General features: G+C 40.2%; 1 protein-coding gene across 1 annotated transcript in view; it reads left to right on the top strand.

Annotated features, from left to right (window-relative positions):
* Positions 1–2,112: 2,112 nt before the first annotated feature.
* The window catches only part of LOC139710074 (cytochrome b5 reductase 4-like), a 31,976-nt gene continuing 11,033 nt past the window's right edge, over positions 2,113–23,055 (top strand). The window contains exons 1-5 of the mRNA XM_071622019.1: positions 2,113–2,354; positions 4,071–4,405; positions 15,933–16,033; positions 18,353–18,446; positions 22,343–22,472. Of these exons, the coding sequence (XP_071478120.1) occupies positions 4,087–4,405; positions 15,933–16,033; positions 18,353–18,446; positions 22,343–22,472 (644 nt within the window). The 5' untranslated portion in view covers positions 2,113–2,354; positions 4,071–4,086. The remainder of the gene's footprint in view (positions 2,355–4,070; positions 4,406–15,932; positions 16,034–18,352; positions 18,447–22,342; positions 22,473–23,055) is intronic.

Raw genomic sequence — 23,055 nt, 5'->3', positions numbered from 1 at the left:
TCTCCGCGACTCTATTTGACGCTGTCCTGTGCCAAAAGATGAGCAAGATTATTGTGTATTTTGTACATCATGGGTAGCCTGTTAAATCTCTGCGCACATCCAGAGTGGTCCAATAAAACAGCAGAATAGATGTTGACAAGTTGAAATACTGTATGGAACTTTTTGGTTATAATATGTTACGGAACAAATTCTTTTAGTTTTTTTTCAAATTTTTTTTTTTGCTATATTTACCCCAAGACTGAAAAAGGAACATTAGTATCGCATGAAAAGTTAGCATTTAACCATTTTGCGCACGTTTTTGTGCATATAAATTTTGTTTGCCAGAGTACCTGGATGTGAAATCTTTCGGACTTAATGATTGGCAAATATACGCACGTGTTTCCGCGTGTTTGATAGCATTTTACAGTTGAAGAAGTGTTTTTTTTTTAACTATTTTTTTTTTGTTCACGTGTCCTTTTCTGTACACACTAAATAACTGTTGCCACAAATATTCTTCAAGGGACAGCGAACTGCTGCTGGGGTTATTGTTGTGAATGAGGGATCAATAATTAATTATGCTGCACGTCTTTTATTTTTTAGAAGCAATTCATCACCAGAGATAGAGCTCATAACTTCTTCGCGGCACCGAACATGGGTACAAAGCTAGGAGAGGTTCTTGTTTTTCTCCTTCTCTAACACCTCCCTACTTGGACATTTACTGTGCCGCTTATAAACAACTATGCTGGAAATTTAAATCGCATTAGTTTTATTTGTCGGGGGGGGGGGGGGACAATAATTGGAAAAGTGATAAAATGATATCGACTTTCAATGACTCTTCTAACAAACAGCTGTGATTTGTAAGCACTTTTGCACATGTTGCTGGACGGTATTGGATTTTGTAGGTGAGATTTTTCATCTCATAAAGAACAGTCAAAGAAGCCAATACCCTTCATTCTTATTTTAGAATTAAAGATTACTCTTCAGATTACACAGAAAGATGCAGAATGGCGGCATCAAACCTCGATAGGAAATCTGATAAAGGCACAAAAGTGCACTTGTATTTTTTTTTTCATCTCTCTCTATAGGCCTAATCCTCTAGAGTTTCTACGCGAACTTATACAGTACCAATAGTTTGCGAAGTTCGGTCGAATAATATTGCGCAACTTCCCTCGTGTAAACAAGTACATGTACTATGAGCCAGGGTCACCGGAAGTTATTTATTATGCAGTTGTGAAATCATTTTTATGTTATCGATTGATTGTGTGTCGTGATGCTGCGTAAATTTAGTGCTTCGGCCCTAAATGATCCACCTCTTTCGTAGAAAGCTCGCCCTCGCTCGTCCCTTGTAGTGCAAACATCGCCCGACTCGATACTGTAGTCTAGCTATGTTAGATGTTTCGTATACTAGTAGTAGATCTACTGCCTTATCAAAAGCTTGATTACCAATATGACTGTCTCTCCCTCTATCGTTTGACCCTCCTCAACAATATGGCTTTGCTAAAAGTGTATCATTCTTATTTTTCAACGCTAGATCTTAAGAAAAAAACAACAACACACACACCTCTTCTTCTCTTCATTGGATCACGGTTATACTGTGGCGAGATGGTTGAAGGGGAGTCGAGTGTGATATGCATGCATTGGGCGAAATAAATCAGTCGATGTGCAAGGCTCGTTACTAAACGGACCCCTGTGCGACGACATTCCAGGCGTACGCACATAGGTCGCGCGCTGCGTGCCCACTAAAATTCTAAATGGGTGTCATGGTGCACTGTGTGTATGCAATACTTGAATGTACACAAAGCAGCAACAGCTACTAAAGTCAGCGCAGCGGCAGCGCACCGGAACGGTCTGAGGAGACCGACCCTACCTGAGGAACGACCGTACCCAGCCGGCTACGCTTGAGGAGCTGCCGTAAGAAAAGCAGCCAGTCGCAGTCTAGCCAGCACCACACACTGCAGGTTGATTTTTTGTATTCTTTATTTTCGCCTGGCTGGCTTCTTGCCTTCTGTAATTTAGATGTTGTCTAGGCACATTGTGGTAGTGCTCGAGGGGTTTCTTTGGTTCTAACGCTAAGCTACCTGAAATCGTAGCAGTATCGTGGTATTACCATTAACGTTAGAAATGGAACTCTACTGCTTTTCAGGAAGGCATTCATGAATTTCACTCATCACTAATCAGCATTGATTATGATCAGTCCTTCCCGCTGGCTGACTGGTGGCCTACCCTACCCTACGTACAGTTCACATAACGTTAAATTGGGTTAAAATAATTGAAGAATACATTTTTACGTGTGGGTCAGCGCAGCACTCGAACAACATTATTACGGGAAACACGGACCAACGTCAGAAGTATTCAGCTGAAGCTCAGGAACTCGGGTAATCATTACATTCAAACTCAAAAATGTTTTCTAGAATTAGGTTGACCGACAAGTAGACCTATGTCTAATTCCGCGAAAAACATCTCATTTAACGTTATAATAATGACATTTGCTGGGTCAGTTTTTCGCTTCTTAAAAACTGACCCAGCAAATGCTATTATTATAAATGAGAAGTTTTTCGCGGAATTAGACATACTTGTCGGTCAAGGAATTAGGAATAGGGTGAACTAGCTAGGAGTAGGATCTAAAGTAGATTCTGATTAAGTGATTATGTCATGATTTTGTAATCTGTATACCTTGACTCTTGAGTTCGTTTAAAACCCCACAACTAAAATTTAACTGGAGACACCAGAGCAGAGGGCAGAGTCTGAGTCTAGACTGGTAGTGACGCCAGTGTCTTAATTATAGTGACGAGTGTCGTGAATAGTGTGTGTGAGTAGCCCGACCAGACGCTGTAAGTAGGCTGTGCGAATACAGCAAGAACCTATAGATTAATTCCAGGATATAACATTTACACGATAAAAAGCTTTTCTGTTTGTGAAAGAATCACAAGTATATCATGCCGTAAAACACCTGTCATGTGTGTAATTTGTAGTTAACAAATTTACAGCTATTTTTAAAAAGCACTTCAAGGTCAAGGGTATAACATTCACGATCAAATTGACACTAAATCTGAAAGAAGAGCACAAATAGTTTAGAACCTTAATAAAGTAGGCTGTCGGCTTTCATAATTCTTGAAATATTGCTCCGTGAAAAGTCTTTCAAAACACTATTATTTTCATGTGTCTATAATTTCGCAAATAGCACCTGACTCACAAAATTCGTGAAAATAAAAACCTTGCAACATATTTGGCGTATACAGTAACTTGATCATAAATCAAGCACCAATATGTACAGTGTACACTCCAGTTTTGTACTCCTAAGGTGTCTATTTCATACATGTATGTAACCCCGGCGCGGGGCGCTGTATGTACGTATTGGGGTCGCTGCTGCGGTTTAAACATGTATGTCGTCCTGCGAGTGCACGTTCCCGAGTCCTAGGATCAAGGTTATAGGGTTTGTTGTTGCATAATGTATGAGAATGCTTTTTTAATATGGAGTAAGAAACTGCATTATTATTAGCACCACTGCACTAATCATGGCAATGACCAAACTGCAAATGTTTTGATGGATTTGTCTTTTCTTTGTATTGATAATTCCCAATGTAAGTTTGTATGATATGGTAGATCATGGGCATTGTCTGATCAATTGTTAATGCAGTCTACATAAGTTACAAAAATGCTATAACTGATAGTTAATTCCAATAGCAGATTGTGTTTCCATTGTACAACTTGTGTTACACCTGTCAAAAAGTCTTCCTTTCCCAGTCCAGATTTGCAGATCTCTTCTTTTCTTTTCTTTTTTTTTAAAAAACAGATTGTCATGACTGATATTTGTTCTGTTTCAAAATGTCACAGACATCCGTTATCTGTTAAGTGACCTGTTCATATAAATGATGAATTATAGAGTGTTGTGATGATAGAATTGTTTTGGTCCACTCTTTTTTTTTTTTTTTTTTTTTTTTTTTTTTTTTCCTTTGCTTTGCTTTCCCATACCTGGTAGGTTCCTCGACTGAAGTAGGACTAGTTGCATAATAGTGCAAGGTAAACAGCACCGAAGGATAATAAACTAATTTTTGTTCCTCACAATCATTTTCTTTGAATTCTTGTTATAGACACCTACAGCTGGGTATGCAAGGAAAGGAAACCATGAACCCCCAGGTGAGTCTGACGGTCCCCAAGCAGCAATTCCCTGCCATCAACTCCCCACAGAGGGCATCATCCTCTACGTCGTCGTCATCGCTGCTCAGTCCTGCCTCGGCGGGGGCTAGTGGGTCTTCCAGTCGTGTGAAGGTTGCCCTCAAGCCTGGCCGCTCCCTCATGGACTGGGTGAGACTGGGCAAGCAGCAGGGCAAGAAGCTGAACGGCGTCCAGGGCAAGCGGATGGATGTGACCGAGGAAGAGCTGGCCAAGCATAATAAGATCCATGATGGCTGGCTGTCCATCAGAGGTCAGTAAGACTTGAGAAATGCTTGTTTCATATTTATAGTGCCAGGCATGTTTCTTGTATTGAGCAGGGGAGCATGTTCAGCATATTCACATGCAATACCAAATTGTATTGTATGCTCCTCTCATCTCAACTTAAAACCATAATGCAAAATATCTTACCTGTAAAACTAACTTAGAAATAATCTGATGACTGTTTCTTAAGTGTTGTGTGAGAGTGAAAGATGTCCATATGTCAGTGGGACTCTTATTTTGTGTTGCAGCATAAAATCCATCTAGGAAAGACTGCTTTACCATAAATTGTGCACACTGATTATCTTAAAAATGGATGAGAGCCTGATGAAGATACAACACTGGTGTAGGGTCAGTTAGTGTAGAACACTATGGTCGTAACGCATTCGTGGCTTCGCCCATTATATACACTCCTTCACAACCTCCTGTTGGGACATTTTCTGAGGGGTTTTGTTCGTTTGTTTGTGTGTTTGTTTATATATTTGGTTGCTTGTTTTTTACCTGTCTGGGCATCTTTATGTGATTTGGTCATGCTTTGTTTCATTTGAAGTCCTGTCACAAATGTACACACTAGTAGTTATGTACATATGTATGATGTACTGTATGCATGGCTGTTTTAATGTGTATGTACACAGGTTGACCAGATTCATGGAGAACATTCTATATGGTATAGATATAGTACATACAGGCTGACCAGATCAGAGGAGAATTTTCTAGGTGGTATACAATGTAGCTATACAGTACATGCATGTAACAGGAAATACATTATAGCTCACTCAATCTAGAATGATTTCACCCATTCCAGAAAGTTCTGGGAAGTGCTAACATATTTGGCTGAGTGAGGCACTGTCCCTGTAGCCCAATGTGATTGGTAGTTATTCTTGGCAGTGATGTTTTGTACATAGTTAGGCAGTGAGTCATCCAGGTTTCCTGGAACTTAGACTGGCTAGTAGGTTGGAGAGAGTTATAGAATGTGCTAGAAGGGGTGAATAGATAGTATATAAGCTAGAGAAATTCTGCAGTAGGCAGAGTACCCAACACCTCTGCTCTGAGAGTTACGTCACTTCTGGCTCTGAAGCGACTTGTTATAGTCAGTCCTGTGTTTAATACCTGCTGACCTGTTATGTTTGTGGAGATACTTGGCCTGGGAGACATTTTGCCTGCAGATAATTAATTTGCCTTCATTGGGGATGGACACCATTTTTATGTCAATGGACATTGCTACGGAAAAGCTGTGACGGGCTGGATTCCTAGCTGGACAATATTAAGTGAATCATCATTCAACGCATCAACTGGACGTGGTCGTCACAACATTTGGACTCTGCACGTTTCGCCGTGGACGTATATCGTGGATTTTACCCCGGATCTATACCGTGGACTATCGTAACCTGTGCCTCTGGAGTTACGTCAGAGGAATCATTCATCGGTGCATCGCGGATCATTCGTTTGTGCATCGAGCATCGTATTTGGACATTTCCAGGGATATTGCGTGTAATGCGTACGTAAGTGATTCCATTACTGACTTATATTTATTTCTATTGATCATTATTGTACTGATGTGAAACCGATTACCAGTCTGTACCTACAATATCACTGTTAATAAACCGCCTGAACATCAGTTGATTGTTTCTTTTGTGCGATCATTCTCGGAGTGATTTTGGTCGTAACAAAATTGGGGGCTTGTCCGGGAATTGAATTTAAAGCCAAAATATAGAATTTGGAACGTTCCGGAATCTAGAACATTGGTACAGACAAAATACCAGTTGAGTTGATTGTTCAATTGTATATTGTGTGTAATACAGTGTGACAATGTCAATCAGTACAATGGATGTTCAGGCATTTGTTCAGAGGACAGATTTGTCCCTCAAAGATTTGCAAAGGTTACGCAAATGTGATTTGACCGCTGTTGCACAGCATTTAAATGTAGATGTTCCACAAGGTGCAAGAAAGGCAGAGATTCTTGACTTAGTAGCTGGTCACATGGAGCTCAAAGAAGAAATTGATACTCCAGATCGAGCTCAAATTTCAGATCAAACACGGCTTGAGCTTGCTAAATTGGAAATGAAGGAGAGAGAAAGAGCAAGGGAAGTAGAACTGGAAAAAGAGAAGATGAGATTAGAAAGAGAGAGGGAGAAAGAACAAATGGAAATGAGGAAATTCGAAATGGAGCAGCAAATGAAGTTGCGTGAGATAGAATTGACTCATGCACAGACTGTTGGAAATCGTGAAAGGGCTCCCTCTGAATTTGATTTGGCCAAGAACATTAGATTGGTGCCAAAGTTTGAAGAAAATAGAGTTGATGCATATTTTGTGTCATTTGAGAAGGTAGCTAACAGTTTGAACTGGCCACAGGAATTTTGGCCCTTGCTCCTTCAAAGTGTGTTTGTCGGCAAAGCAGCTGATGTGTACTCATCTCTCTCTGAAGAGCAATCACGTGACTATGCTACAGTCAAGAAAGCAGTGTTGAATGCTTATGAGTTGGTGCCAGAGGCGTACAGACACAAGTTCAGAAATTCGTACCGCAAACCAGGCCAGACACATGTTGAGTTTGCTCGTGAAAAAGAAATGATGTTTGATAGGTGGTACAGATCCCTGAAAGTGGATCAGGACTTTGATAACCTACGTGAGGTTGTTCTCTTGGAAGAATTCAAAAAGAGTGTTGCTTTCAGTGTGAGGTCACATTTGGATGATCACAAAGTGACAAATTTGCATAAAGCAGCCTTGATGGCTGATGAGTATGAGCTGACCCACAGAAATGACAACAGACCACCTTTCAGGAATTTCTCTGGAAACAAGAGAGACAAAATTCAGTCGAGCAATCCAAAGAATGCTGGTTCTGAAAAAGGCACGAGTTCTGAAACTTCATCGGCACCAAAGCCTCAATCTGACAAAGGGTCCAGTACAAGTGCAAATGTCATCAAATGTTTTCACTGCAACAAGACAGGGCATGTAAAGTCACAATGTTGGAAGTTGCAAAACAAAACAAAGAAGGACTTGGGATTTGTCATGTCAAAAAGTGTCCTACCCGAAAACAGTGTCCCGTTCAGTGAAACACAGGCCGTTGAAAGTCAATCTCCCAAATTCAAAGATAGGATGAAGCAGGTGGATGAGAGCTATCGTAGCTTTTTGTTTGATGGTGAGGTGACCCCATGTACTTCTGGTGAGGCAGGTAAGCCAGTGGTCATCCTGAGGGATACGGGGGCCTCTCAGTCGTTGATGGTGGATGGTGGTATGACTTTTCCACCAGATAGTGCAGTGAATGCAAAAGTCTTGATTCAGACTGTTGATGGCAGTTATATGTCAGTGCCACTGTATAGAGTGGATTTGAAGTGTGACCTAGTTTCTGGTCCTGTCACTGTTGGAGTTGTTCCTGAGTTGCCCATGGCAGGCATTGACTTCTTGTTGGGGAATGACTTGGCTGGGGACAAGGTGGTTGCGTCTCCAGTTGTTTCGGAGAAACCAGTGGTGGTTGCTGAAACTGAGCAGTTGCAGGAGGAATTTCCTGGGATTTTCCCAGATTGTGTTGTGACTAGGTCTCAGGCTCGTAGAGCTGTTCAAGATGATGCGGATTCTGTTGATGTGGAGGAGAATTCCGGTGTTTGGTTGGCAGAAACCTTTTTCAAGGATTTAAATGATGGGGTTGCTGTATTAGGCTCCGAGGCTAACAGTGATGGGCTGTTTAGCAAGTCTTCCTTGGTTGAAGCACAGCAGGCAGACTCTGAGTTGAAAGGCTTGTCTCAGACGGCGTGTTCTGAGGCTGAGGCTGAAAAGGTCCCTGAGTGCTATTATGTCAAAGATGGCATTTTGATGAGGAAGTGGAGACCTCCCCATAGGCCAGCTGATGAGGATTGGACGGTGGTCCGTCAAGTTGTTGTCCCTCCTAGTTACCGCGGTGAGATCTTGAGGATTGCTCACGAGTTACCTGTTGGCGGCCATTTAGGCGTCAGAAAGACAAAGGATCGGATCATGAGGCATTTTTATTGGCCGGGGTTGAATGTGGATGTGGCTGAGTTTTGCAAGACTTGTCACACATGTCAGGTGGCTGGTAAACCACAGCATTCAGTGAAGCCGGCGCCATTGATTCCGATACCTGCGTTTGAAGAACCATTCAGTCGGGTTCTAGTTGACTGTGTTGGACCTTTGCCTAGGACTAGGTCGGGTCACAAGTACCTCTTGACAATCATGGATAAATGTCTACACGGTTTCCAGAGGCTATCCCATTGCGAAATATCACTGCAAAGACTGTGGTAGATGCTCTAGTGCAGTTTTTCACTAGGTATGGGTTGCCCAAGGAAGTGCAGTCTGACCAAGGGTCAAATTTCATGTCAGGCATATTTCAAGAGGTGATGTATCGTTTGGGTGTGAAGCAGCTGAAGTCGTCAGCTTATCATCCCCAATCCCAAGGTGCGTTGGAGCGCTACCACCAGACCCTAAAGACAATGATTAGGGCGTTCTGTGAGGAGTATCCCGAGGATTGGGATAAGGGCATCCCTTTCCTGCTGTTTGCAACGAGGGACTCCCCAAATGAGTCAACGGGTTTCAGCCCATTTGAGCTGGTGTACGGTCATGAGGTTAGGGGCCCACTGAAGCTCATCAAAGAGAAATTCATGACTGAGGATGATGAGGTCCACCTACTTGACTATGTGTCAAAGTTTCGTGAAAGGCTTTCAAAGGCTTGTGAGGTAGCTAGGGAACACTTGAAAGTGTCGCAAGACTCTATGAAGAGAAAGGCAGACAAAAATGCCAAAGCCCGAACTTTCAACCCAGGTGACAAAGTTCTTGTACTGCTGCCCATACAAGGTGAACCACTGAAAGCCAAGTTCAGTGGCCCGTACTATGTCAAAAAGAAACTCAATGATGTGAACTATGTGATCAGTACACCAGACAGACGCAAAGATCAGAGGGTGTGTCATGTAAACATGCTGAAAGAGTACTATGAGAGAAAGGCTGGTCAGCCGGTAGGCGTAGCTCAGGTGGTAGAAGAGGAAGTAGAGGAAGAGGGAGAAGCTCAAGATGAGCATGGAAGTGAGCCCTCTAGTGCCAGGTTGTCTAACTCAGAGATGTTAGGGAAAGTAGATGAGGCACTGAACTACCTACCTGAAAATCAGAGGAAAGATGTGACTAGTCTGTTACATGAGTACAAAGAACTGTGTAAAGACAAACCAGGCTGCACCCCTCTGGCTGTACATGATGTTGATGTAGGAGATGCTGACCCTATCAAGCAAAACCCTTACAGACTAAACCCGAGCAAACTGCAAAAAGTAAGGGAAGAGGTTCAATACATGCTAGACAATGACATAATAGAACCTAGTAAAAGCAGTTGGAGCTCCCCAATCGTCATGGTGCCCAAACCGGATGGGTCTCAAAGATTCTGTATAGATTACCGAAAGGTGAATGCCGTGACGAAAACAGATTCTTTCCCCATTCCCAGACTTGAAGACTGCATTGACAGGGTCGGCAATTCTGCATATGTCAGTAAAATAGACCTTCTAAAGGGATACTGGCAAGTGCCCTTGACCGACAAAGCCAGAGAGATTTCTGCCTTTGCTACACCAGATGGCTTGTTCCAATGCAAAGTAATGCCATTCGGCATGAAAAATGCTCCAGCCACCTTCCAACGGCTGACAAACCAAATCATTGCCGGACTTGATAATTGTGTGGTATACATTGATGATATCCTAGTGTATAGTGACACGTGGGAGGAGCACATTACACACTTGCGGCAACTTTTTGATCGACTCAAGGAGGCCGGATTGGTGATTAATCTGGCAAAGAGTGAATTTGCAAAGGCCAAAGTGGTGTATCTCGGGCATGTAGTCGGTCAGGGACAAGTATTGCCAAGAGAAGCCAAGGTAGAGGCTATACTAGGCTTTCCCATTCCCCAATCCAAGAAGGAGTTGCTCAGATTTCTGGGCATGGCTGGTTTCTACAGGAAATTTGTACCAAATTTCAGCACAGTAGTCACCCCCCTAACAAACCTGCTGAAGGGCAAGGCAAAGTACACCTGGACTGATGAGTGTCAAAGAGCCTTCGAGAAACTAAAGGCAGTCCTTGCTAATGAGCCTGTTTTGGCAGCTCCTGACTTCGCAAAGCCATTCAAGGTGGCAATAGATGCTAGCGATGTAGGAGTGGGAGCGGTTTTGCTCCAAGAAGATGAAGAAGGCACTGAACGACCAGTTAGCTACTTCTCCAAAAAATTGAACGCATACCAGAAGAAGTACTCCACAATTGAGAAGGAGGCTCTGAGTCTCATCCTTGCCCTCCAGCAATACGAAGTGTACTTGACAAATAGCAAAGGGGAGATCACGGTCTATACTGACCACAACCCCTTGGTCTTTTTAGACCGGTTCAAAATGAAGAACAACAGGTTGTTCAGATGGAGCATGATGACGCAGCCATATGCATTCAAAATCAAACATGTGGCGGGCAAAAACAATGTAATTGCCGACGCTCTATCAAGAGTGTAACATGAAGAGAGTATCAAAGGTGAGAAGTTTTCACCGCATATCATTTCCAGTGTATGTGTTTAGCATATTCATTAATGTGTGCAAAACAGTTTGATATGATTGTATAAGCTCCGAGAATCCAAGCAATATCATTGTAAATGGTATCCATGAAAAGAGAACATGGAATTAATACAGCTATCCAAAAAGCATGTGATAGTATGTGATTATTGTAGCTTGACTTGGATTTTACCTCACATTCATTGTAAATAATAATGAGAAATTGTGAAGGTAAAAGAAACCCTTGCTACGGCAAGGCTTTCTTTTTCCCATGGGGGATGGTGTCACAAATGTACACACTAGTAGTTATGTACATATGTATGATGTACTGTATGCATGGCTGTTTTAATGTGTATGTACACAGGTTGACCAGATTCATGGAGAACATTCTATATGGTATAGATATAGTACATACAGGCTGACCAGATCAGAGGAGAATTTTCTAGGTGGTATACAATGTAGCTATACAGTACATGCATGTAACAGGAAATACATTATAGCTCACTCAATCTAGAATGATTTCACCCATTCCAGAAAGTTCTGGGAAGTGCTAACATATTTGGCTGAGTGAGGCACTGTCCCTGTAGCCCAATGTGATTGGTAGTTATTCTTGGCAGTGATGTTTTGTACATAGTTAGGCAGTGAGTCATCCAGGTTTCCTGGAACTTAGACTGGCTAGTAGGTTGGAGAGAGTTATAGAATGTGCTAGAAGGGGTGAATAGATAGTATATAAGCTAGAGAAATTCTGCAGTAGGCAGAGTACCCAACACCTCTGCTCTGAGAGTTACGTCACTTCTGGCTCTGAAGCGACTTGTTATAGTCAGTCCTGTGTTTAATACCTGCTGACCTGTTATGTTTGTGGAGATACTTGGCCTGGGAGACATTTTGCCTGCAGATAATTAATTTGCCTTCATTGGGGATGGACACCATTTTTATGTCAATGGACATTGCTACGGAAAAGCTGTGACGGGCTGGATTCCTAGCTGGACAATATTAAGTGAATCATCATTCAACGCATCAACTGGACGTGGTCGTCACAACATTTGGACTCTGCACGTTTCGCCGTGGACGTATATCGTGGATTTTACCCCGGATCTATACCGTGGACTATCGTAACCTGTGCCTCTGGAGTTACGTCAGAGGAATCATTCATCGGTGCATCGCGGATCATTCGTTTGTGCATCGAGCATCGTATTTGGACATTTCCAGGGATATTGCGTGTAATGCGTACGTAAGTGATTCCATTACTGACTTATATTTATTTCTATTGATCATTATTGTACTGATGTGAAACCGATTACCAGTCTGTACCTACAATATCACTGTTAATAAACCGCCTGAACATCAGTTGATTGTTTCTTTTGTGCGATCATTCTCGGAGTGATTTTGGTCGTAACAGTCCTCTATTCATAGTTTTGTGTTAGGAGTATTCTTGTAATGGTGTAAAAGGCACACCATCTGCTGTGTGAATTGATTTGTGTTATTGTTATGTCTGTGTATAGATTTTGAATTGTGCTGTGAGATTTCCCATGTGCCCGACATACATTTGTACTGTCCTTTCTGTTCATTAGTTACCACAGTGGAACTGTGGAATGAGGGGCAAATATTTTTACCAATAATATTTCACGCAGGTTGAAGTGGATAAAGCTTTGAATTCTGTGTGAGATTAGCACAGTGCCTCCATTGTACAAACCTCATTTTCCTGGAGGTTCAAATATGTGGACTTTGATCTCTCAAATTGTATTCCCGCTCCCTCAAAAATGCAGGTCAGTTTACTTACAGTCTCCTTCCCGTGCACCCATTCACAGATTCCCATTTTGATAGATGTGTGCACACCATTCTTATCTGGAAGTGATTCATACCTTTTAACCTTTTAACCCTCTAACACCTAGAGGTGTTATGCAATATAAATCCACTTCAGGTAATTTTAAGAAGCAGCACTATCTTTCACACTAATTTTCGCCAGTTTAAAAAAAAAAAAAAAATTGGTTTAAATACCATATTTTATTCCTGCTAATATTTGACTATTTTTACAGAGATAAATTCATTATCTACAGTAGGTGAGGAAAATGGAAGATAGTGCATTATCATTCACAGTTTGTTTTCTACTTCTAGTGACACTTGACCTTTAAAGAGTAAATGATTAGAATTGAGGTGCTGAAAGCTTAAAGGGGCCCTGAAATCTAAATGCATGTGGATTTATGATGTACGTCAACATTACTTTTTCGGTAAAAGGGATATCTAGAAACATTTCATATATTTTTAACTATTTTTTCTTGTATTTTTCTTCAGATTACTTGGGAATGCCCACAAAAAATCCGTCCAAACCAATATTCTTGAGATGACCTCATCTGTCAATCATTGCTATTACCAAGTACTGAAATGTTTAACAAAAGACATTGAAATGCACCTTCCCCCTCAACTCAGCATAACTTACATGTGTTGGATTGTTCCCTCGCCATGTCTTAGTCACATTAATATACAGAAACATCCAAGTTATGCATGTTACAGTATATGTAAGATGTTGGCGTCAATGGTAAAATGAGTACATTATTGTAAAATATGTACTGGTAACAAAATATTCAAAACCTTGGCCTGATGTCAGGGTTAAGCATTCCAATTCATTATTCAAATGTGATAAGTTTATTTCAAGAAGAAAAACAATTGGAGCCAAACTGTGTACATAATATGATGGAATCATGGCCCAGGGAGTTTCTGAAAAGTGATACACTCTTGGCAGACTTGCCAAACTTGTATGCTAGAATCTGATTGTTATCAGTTATCTCTTTAGCAATTCTAGAGTATTTCAGTACTTGAGAAAATTTCATCTCTAGATCATCTTTGATGACTATGGTATGATTCACTCTGAAGTAGTTTGGGGCAAAAGATCATACACACGTAAGTAATATGTTGGACTTAGCCAATCTTGGAGTGAAATTAATGTTGATATCTCATTTCCAGATCTTAGAAAAGCTGTGGCAGGCGTTCTTTGTTGACACATGTCTCTCTAGTGTTTGTTGAAAACCCAAAGTACCATTCAAAGGCCAAGGTAACTGATACCTTCAGAATCATATATTGGAGAATTTGAGATGTTTGTATTGCATGAATTTGTAATGAAGTAATGCACTTGTGCTGAAGTTTGCTATAGGCAGTACCTATATTGATTAGTGCCACACTAATCAATTGAATTAGTGGAAGTTGCAAATAATCCTTGCCCTTTGCCTGACTCATGAGCTCTCAAGATAGACATCTCGAAGAGAGCATGTGCCTTTTCATTTCTATCATTTTTCATGAAATGCTCTGTACAGAGGTAAGCTGTAACTGTAGAGAGAAAGTTATATTTCAGTGGAAAGTGGTGATCAGGACAGGTAGGCAGGATGAATTTACCTGCATGCTTGCCCTCTCTTTTTCCATTCAAGTTTGTACAGCATGAGCTCCACAGATATAGTGATATCATAGCAGTATTGATTTTTTTTTAAAAGAATAAATAAAGAAATCTGCTTAGTAGTTCCTCATAGTACATGTACACAGTTAACCCCAGTGCATCCGCATGTTTTTTCAAATGTACATTGTGTATATGTGACACCGCACCCCAAAACAAACAAAAAGTCGCCAGACATGAATTTTTAGTTAAGACCATATTCTGAAAGAGCAGACTTTAAGCTTTAAAATGATGTATAACTCAAATCAAATGGACTCTCCTAACCTATCTAAATATTGGAAAGAAAGCACAAACTCAGGAAAAGTGTGAACTGAGAAAAGAGGCTCTGAAGTACAGTGTCTATTCAAGCGCTTAATCTTTACCAAACCGTGCTGGCTGTGCGATGAACGGGACAAAAGACAGGAAGTTAACCACCAGAGTGACAACAATGAAGAGATTATCAGATTAAACTGAAATTAAGCATGCCTCATTAACACATTCTGTCCATAATCAATGCCAACTTTCAAAGCAGTAGCACTATCCTTTCAAAAGTTATTAGAGTTGAAAGTGAAGAGTGTGGACAAGGTTTTTCAGAAATGAAAAAGGGATTCTAAGGACACACCTAATCACACTATTCTACCAAAAATGTTCGAGATAAACTGCTAAAAAAACACACTTTTCCGCCCGTTTTATGATACCAAATTTTAGCATAATGTAAAAGAAGATCCGCTCTTTCAGAAAATATGAAAAAGTCAAGTTCGGCTAGGTTGACCCATTTCATTTATTTTCAGTCCTCACGCAAAATCAGTGTGTGCGACTTTATGTTCGTTTTGAGGTGCACGGTCACATATATGTACAATGTATGTTCCATAATGTGAGAGTGGATAATTAGCAATTATTTAGCAATTATCAAATGAGCTCATTGTGTACATTTCTGTAAGTGTTTTTCTTCATTAAGAAACCAGCATGATGCCAATAAGGCAGTTAGTAAACAGTACGTAATGTCAGTACTAGTATTTTGAAGAAGTAACTGTAATGTCCTTGTAGGTGATGTGCTTGTAAAGACACAGCTTCTTCACAGAAGAAGATCAGTGCAGACCATTGACATAATTGTGCTCACCTAGCTGCTTACCTAATCTCATATTGTGTAATTAATCATTGTGAAGCAGCCATTTATCAGAATATTTTATCTTGTATCAGGCATACATTGTACATTGCATTTTGCTGAATAAATTTCATTAGGTTTAGAGGAGCAGTGTTCATTCATAGTACACCTTCAGCTCATATCTGCAATACTAAATTTTTCATTTTGCATGATGTGAGCACAATCAGTTCTGCATAAGAAACTTGTATTTCATGAACAAGTAGCTTTAAACTCAATTGAAGGACATTAATGATTTATGCATCTGGACAGCACAAACCCTTCATGATGATCAGCATCAAACCTTCCTTCAGATGGAAAGATAATGGCTCCTGCAACTTTGTGTCATATCAGCCAGAGGTGAATTTCCAATGTAGTATGAACAAGAGATCTAGATCCGTCTATGAGATTCATCATCAGTATGCTTTGTCTGTTGTTTGTTCGCAATCGACAGGACAAGTATACAACGTCACCCCCTACATGGAGTACCACCCGGGTGGGGCAGAAGAGCTGGAGAGGGGACTGGGAAAGGATGCCACAGATCTCTTCAACCAGGTATTAAGATGCTCATACTGAGACCAGGGGCCCGTTTCATAAAACTTGTCATCAGTGACAATTGCCACAGATCTATGACAAATTTGCCCTCAGCCAATCAGATGCAAGGATTTTGGTAGCTTGTCACATCTATGACAACTTGTCACTGATGACAAGTTTTATGAAACGGGCACCAGGTGTGCTGGGAGGTGTGGGTGGGAGGGGGCGAGGGGGGGGGGGGAGTACCTTCAAGTAGTATGCCAAATACAGTGGGGTGTCCATTGCGATCAGGCATGCAAGTCAGTTTGTTAGCACCACATACACTGGCATTTTTATATTGTTTTATTTTTCTCATTCACAAAATTCTGTGTGAAAAACCTTCATGTGGTGACTGATCACAAATGCACAAAGAGTATCTCTCTGATTTTGCTCATGAGCATCAAAAAGAAAAGAAAAAAGACAAGCAAAAATACCAAAGCAGTATTATGAGGAATCAACGTACCATGGATGGTGCAACAGAGCTTGTCTCATCCTTCAGTAAATGAAGCAGTGATCTTAATGTTTTGTAAATCTTCTTTTTCATCCTGTTTTATCTGATTGTTCCTTGACTTGTTCATCTCTCTACCTCTGTACCTTTATTAACTATAAAGATTGTCCTTCATGTATTTCAGTAATCACCTTTTTCATATAATCATTTTTCTTTGTGTAATCTCAGTTTTTAGTTGATCAAAGTAATTCATCAATTTTATTGATAACAAGTCATAAAATCAGCCCTACTGTGATTCATATTTGCTATTCCAAATTTTCCCCATTTTTGGTTTTGAATGCCTTGTAAAGTACTTTTGTTTTTCTGCATTGCACTTAAAGACCCAGTTACATGGGGGAAACATGAAAGGTCCGTTGAATCTATCTCCATTTGCTTCCCACCAGGATACTTATATTATATTGGATGGCTATGAATGGGATACCAGGGGATATTGCACGACTTAGGGCCAATATTGCACGAATCGAAGATGAGTGCAATATTGACCCTAACGAGTGCAATATTCCCTGGTATTCCATGAATCAAGGCCATCCAATATAATTATTATCATCTATACAATCAAGCAGAGCAAGCATAAACTGCACAAAATTACCCGGCTTCTACTCGTCTTTGAAGTTGACTAGGCAGTCCCATCCCAGCACTGAAAAGGGGAAGCCCCTAAAACTGGGTATGAAACGAACAACTAGCAAGATGTTTGCGCGCTTGTGAAATGTAACAAAATGACGCGCACTAGTAGCAAGCGTTTGCGCATTCAGCAAGCGCTCACGCAATAAGCGAGACAGAATTGAATATCGTGTGATCTTGAACGGCAAGTAACAACGGTAGCCTATGGGGAATTAATACGTTGGTCTATGCGATTCGTTCAATAAGCTCTGATATTGAAGGGTAAAAATTGAGCGGACTATAATACGCGTTTTTAATGCGCCGCTAAAACGTCCTATATAGATGATAATATTAGTTACCCCCTGCTTGTTCTTACGAAATACGGGCAAATATCTACAGTCTGGTGCCATATTCCATGAGGCCGGAGGCCAAATGGAATATGGCACCAGACCATAGATATTTCCCGTATTTCGTAAGAACAAACAGGGGGTAACAATTTTATTTTTTTAAGTGCAAGTGCTAACCTTCTTCTCGCTGATTTCGTCTCGTGAATGATGTTGAAATCGCCGGCTGTCAGCCATGTTGACTTACGTCTCGCGAGCTGATTACTGTATGCGCGCATCGTACACGCGCAGCTAGCTGTAAGACAGCGCGTCTCAGGCAAAGACGCACATCACCTGAGACGTGCTGACTTTGAAGTTGTTGTTATATGTTGTTTTTTTATATCTAGCGTCTTTGAGTGGTCTCAGGTGATGTGCGTAATACGCTTGAGGACTGCGTGCTGCCCATTTGTTTTGTACAGGATTAGTGCGCACTTTCCTGTCTTTTCAGTTAAGCATCTTTGCTGTGTAACCTGAAATATCATGACGTCATATCATGGAATACAGAAAATATTCAGTGGTTGGTCCGAGTGTGATTGACCAATGAGATTACAGAATTCACGATCACTAAAAGATTTAAAATTCAAAAACCACAAATAGCACCCATCAGCAAATGTGTGTATTGTAACGTACACCCATAGGTAATGGTTGACTCCATGCAGTCAAGATTCTTCAGTTGTATGGGTACTTTTGACATAGAGATGAGTGATAGAGCTGTGCACAATTTGTTATGGGGATTCTCAAATAAATTTGAGCCGGGCCAGCCTTTGCACTCGATGGTTATCACCACACTTCCTGTTTGATTTGATACAGATCCACCGATGGGTGAATGTGGAGTCCATGCTGGAAAAATGTCACATTGGCCCGCTGCAGAAAAAAGACCCCATGGCTAGCTTCAAGATTCCAGGTGAGAACAGCACCAGTGACAACTTGTTGACAGCAATTCTGACGATTATGCAATAATGTCAGATACGAGTACTGCACATTGATATTATTTGCATCAAAATGGAGGTATCAAGACATTATTTATTGACAAGAGAATGGTTTTATTTCATCTGTCTGTTGTCGTCGTTAGTGCTCCTTCAAATGTTTGATGCATTACAAATGGGTTATTTTGCAAATAAATCGTTTTTTGCATAGGCACCTCTGCTATCTATTTGTACATTAATTTCTGTAGTATTTTGCATTGAACAAAGGGGGAAATGTTTTTTTTTTTTTAAGAATGAATGAAAAGATATTATTTTTGTGTGCCTGTGCTCATGAACATTGAGGGCACATTTTCAGGTCATCTATCCCTCTGTCTGCAGCAGAGCTTGATAACATGATTCAAGAATATCTCCATGACAGATTTTTTTTTTTTCTGCTACTTGGCCCAGATGTGGTAAATTTGTGCATGAGTAGTTGATGTGCTGATTTGTTTGGGGGCAAAAATCCTGCATGGTTTAAAAGGTCAGAGGTCAATCAACTCTGCCTTTAAATGCCATCATGTAACTGACATGATTTATTCAGGGCGTCCAGTGGTAGCATGATTTGTTGAGATGCATAAAAATAAGTTGACAATCTTGTTTGTGAAATTATGAATGGAATGGTCAAAAGTCAAAAGTCACTCAGTTCTGACTAAGAATGACTTGAGCTAAGAAGGTCCCTAGGCAACATGCTTGGTAGGAAGAAAAGAAATGTATATATTACAAGTACTTTAATGATATGGAGGGGATGAGGGATTAGAGATTGAAATTGAAGGACACTGATAATGTAATAGTATGTAACAAAGGATATGAATTACTCAGGAAGGGGTTAAAGGCAAATACTCAAGGTGAAAGGTCAAGATCAAAGAACTTTGTCTAAATGAAAGTAAAGGGCCTTACCTTTGGATGAATAATGTAACTGCATTTAAGAAAGCACAGGCATCACATTTGATTGCACTCTGCAGGTTGAGCTGCATTAATTTTTCATCCAAATTAGTCATAAAACAAATATTTAGACAAGCACAATGGTTGTTTACTTTTTTGTTTGCTTTTCTGGGGGAGGGGGGTATTTTTTCCTGCTCTGATTTCACCCAGCCTTTGGATAGTAGATGAAATTGAACTTTAAATCGTAACAAGATTGTTCAGTCTATGTTATGGAAGAGCAGAAAGAGAGGTTTAAAAACAAAAGCAAAATCAGACACTAAAAGGTATTGTATATCAATCATTATGTCTCTACGTTGTTGAATTTTGTAGGCACCCTATATCATGCCTATTTTGGTCTGTCTCAGTCAAACTCGGTCAGCTGTTTCACAGCAGTACCAACAAGATTTTGGGGCTGTGCCCCTCAAAAGCTTATGGGAAAGAGAAGGGTCAAGGCTCAAGGATCAACAATTCACTACTATACCTTTAGGTATTTTTGACCATCAAGAGTCTATGTAATGGCTGGGTTCACAGTAGAGGGAATGACAGACTACTTCCTCATGTATCATGGCTTTAAATAACCCTTTCTGTGCCAGAGACTTTGGACAGTGTGTACAGTGCTACGGGGGTTTTCTGTGGCAGTCTGCGCTCAAAGCATACAAAGGGTTAAATCTGCTTATGCCAAGTCCTTTGAGAGATGAAATCCCATCTACTCAATACGAGGCACATTCTAGTATCAAGCCGCTGATTGTATGTTCATGCATACAATGTGGGAAATTTTTGTGCACAGCGTGGATTCACAAGAAAAGTTTGAATCTAATGTTTAACTGCCAAATGGACCACATACCTGGCTCTATCCCATAGTTTGAGCACATTGTTCGCTCATCCATTGTCAAAGTCAATACAAGGGTGCTTACGCTCTCTTTGGCATGAATGTCATGTTCCCTTGGGCGTCATGGGTGATTTGTGTGAGAGTACATTAATAGCATTGTGGAACCGATTGGTCTCACCTTTTACGTGTTGCTATCAGTAACTGAGTAAGCTTGAATTGGGGCAGAAATAGAAACTGCCCTAGATATGCAAACTCTGAAATGCAGATGCACACCTTGGGAACGCTGCCCTGCCTCTACAAGGTATGTGCGGTCTAGACGGTCTCAGCTAGTCACACACATTGTCCACATGGAGTTTATTTGTTTCCCCAATTGAGGTCTACACAAAACACTCATCATTAATAGTTGAAGCTACATTTGTGAGCAAAATGTTTGCTCATCAGTGTAGTGCCATTTTGACTGTAGATATAAGGCTGATAGTGACTTTATTATTATTATTATCATTATTTATTCGGCATTTGCAAAACGATACAAGTTATAACAGAGAAACAGAATAAACAAACAAAACACAAGAAAACAAAGTGTCAAGCTTTCCCTGTTGAGCTTCCCGAAGGAGCCGGGTTGGAAAAAAGCAATCAAAATCACTATGACCCTTGGGCCTCTCCAACCAACTTAAGGAAGCACATCGGGAGTTGTTGAACATAAAAGAAAAGAAATAATACAATTTTGAATTAAGCGTGTACACCAGATGGATTTTTTTTTTTCATACAAGCTAAAAATATCATTGTGGCAAATAGGTATTCATTCCACCCCCCCCCCCCCCCCCCCCCCCCGTAAAAAAAGAAATTGATAATTTATATTTAATTTTATAATACATGGAGATGACTACCGGTATTATATGTAACAAATAACCATAACTTCTCTTGACCAGGCGAGGTGCTAACCACTCACAGCCACTCCTACATTCTCTTCGTAATGACAAGCATGAAATTCAATTCTTAAGTCATGTGCCTTGTCCCTATTTAGCATTAGTTTCCGATAAAAGGGGAGTAAAGTATATGATACTCTTATGTCTACAGCTGCCATTAATAGAAGAAATGCTGGATTGAAAGTCACGCAAATAGAAGCCTACATTCAAGGCAGTTCATGCTCCATTTCCACCCACCCTGATTTCATTTTGTAAACACATTTACACTATAACCTCATCTTTTCCTACAACTTCCAGATAGTACAAAAGGTGTAGACTCTACGTAGGGATTTTCTGCAGACTATTTGTATTCTTTTCATGAACAAATAATCTGAAACATTTAAGGCATACTAGTAGTGCAAACTCATCAGAATGTCCTTAACATGCAGGGAAATTTGGGTCAAACAGTTTCTCTTTTTGCATTTTGTTTAAGTGTATGATTGATGTGATTTTTCCTTTGCTATTCAAGTGCATTTTGTAATCTTAAAGTATGTTTGATCGAGAGTTGTGCTTTGTTGGTGGAATAACTGTAATAACAAGTAGATTATCATGTGTGTCCCAAAATGAGTATATATTTTCAGAGTTTTAGTGAAATTTGTCACATCTAATTATGTAAAGTAACTAATAATACAAAACTTGATAGTACATTTGAATGAAATTTGGCACTAACAAATTTTAACAGTATTTCTTTACTTGAGCCTGTCTTTATTGTACTACCATGTTAAATTTCTTCAGTGGAGAGACCCATTCAGTGTATTGCTGAGAAAGAATGCATTTCACAAAGTCATAAAGTACATACATATTGTATGGAGCTGTTAGTGTATCAAGTTCATTAAAAACACAACATCTACAGTTCCCGTATTTTTGTGTTTTGTCACTGTGTTAACCAGTGAATTGAAGACAAGACGTACATTGCCATTAAATTTGAAAACAATATTTAACAACATATTTTGCTGTTATTGACAAATATTGGAAACAAAAAAGATATAGAATAATATTTTTTCAGTTACTTTCCTAAATAATGTGCAAGGTTTTACAGACAATTCGGGATGCATGGTGAACATCTCTAAGATATAATTCCCCCTTGCCAATGTTTGCTTCAATATGTGTCTTCATGCAGGACAGAAACTGCCTCCCAAGGAGACCGAGACCAGCAATGACTCGACACTGAACTGGCCTGACACAGTGGAAGACATGCCCTGGTACATGTGCAAGCTCAGGAAGTGGAACCACACTAAAGCAAAGGCCAAGTGAGTAAGCCCCTTCCCTCCCCCTCCCACTCCAATCACAAATATCTACCTCTGTTTTGTTTTCATTTTCTCTTTGCAGACATTGAAGCACATATGCATATATATTGGTTCATTTGACGAGATGGCAGGATGTAATCATTATACAGTGGTTGTTCCTTGGTGTGCATAAAATATGTTCAAATTTGACTATTAAGGGATCTACTACAACTCTTTTCAAGGACACTTAAATTTTAGAAAATGATCTTGTGTATCCAGGTGTCACATCAGTGAAAGACCCTTGCACTATGCACAGGTCAATAAACTTTGTCAATCTAAAAAATGAGAATGCAACACATGGGGTATGTTCAGGGCTATGTCAATGTCATATTCTCTTTAGTGTAGGATTTGCTCTGTCTGTGGAATCTTTGCATTGAACTTAGTGAACCAAAAGCAACTAAGTGTTCAAAGGACCTATGTATTGCAAATGCACGTTGACTTGTTTTGATTCATGATACCTTCAACATCGCTTGTATGGCAAAATGAATATCTAAATACATTCCATATATTTCGTCATAATTTTTCTACTGTTTTTTTTCCCCCACCA

Source organism: Diadema antillarum, unplaced genomic scaffold (assembly GCF_040938485.1).
Source record: "Diadema antillarum isolate AM-2024a unplaced genomic scaffold, OU_Dant_1.0 seq00001497_RagTag, whole genome shotgun sequence".
In the NCBI taxonomy this organism is placed as follows: Eukaryota; Metazoa; Echinodermata; class Echinoidea; order Diadematoida; family Diadematidae; genus Diadema; species Diadema antillarum.
This window is presented reverse-complemented; position numbering and strand designations above follow the sequence as displayed.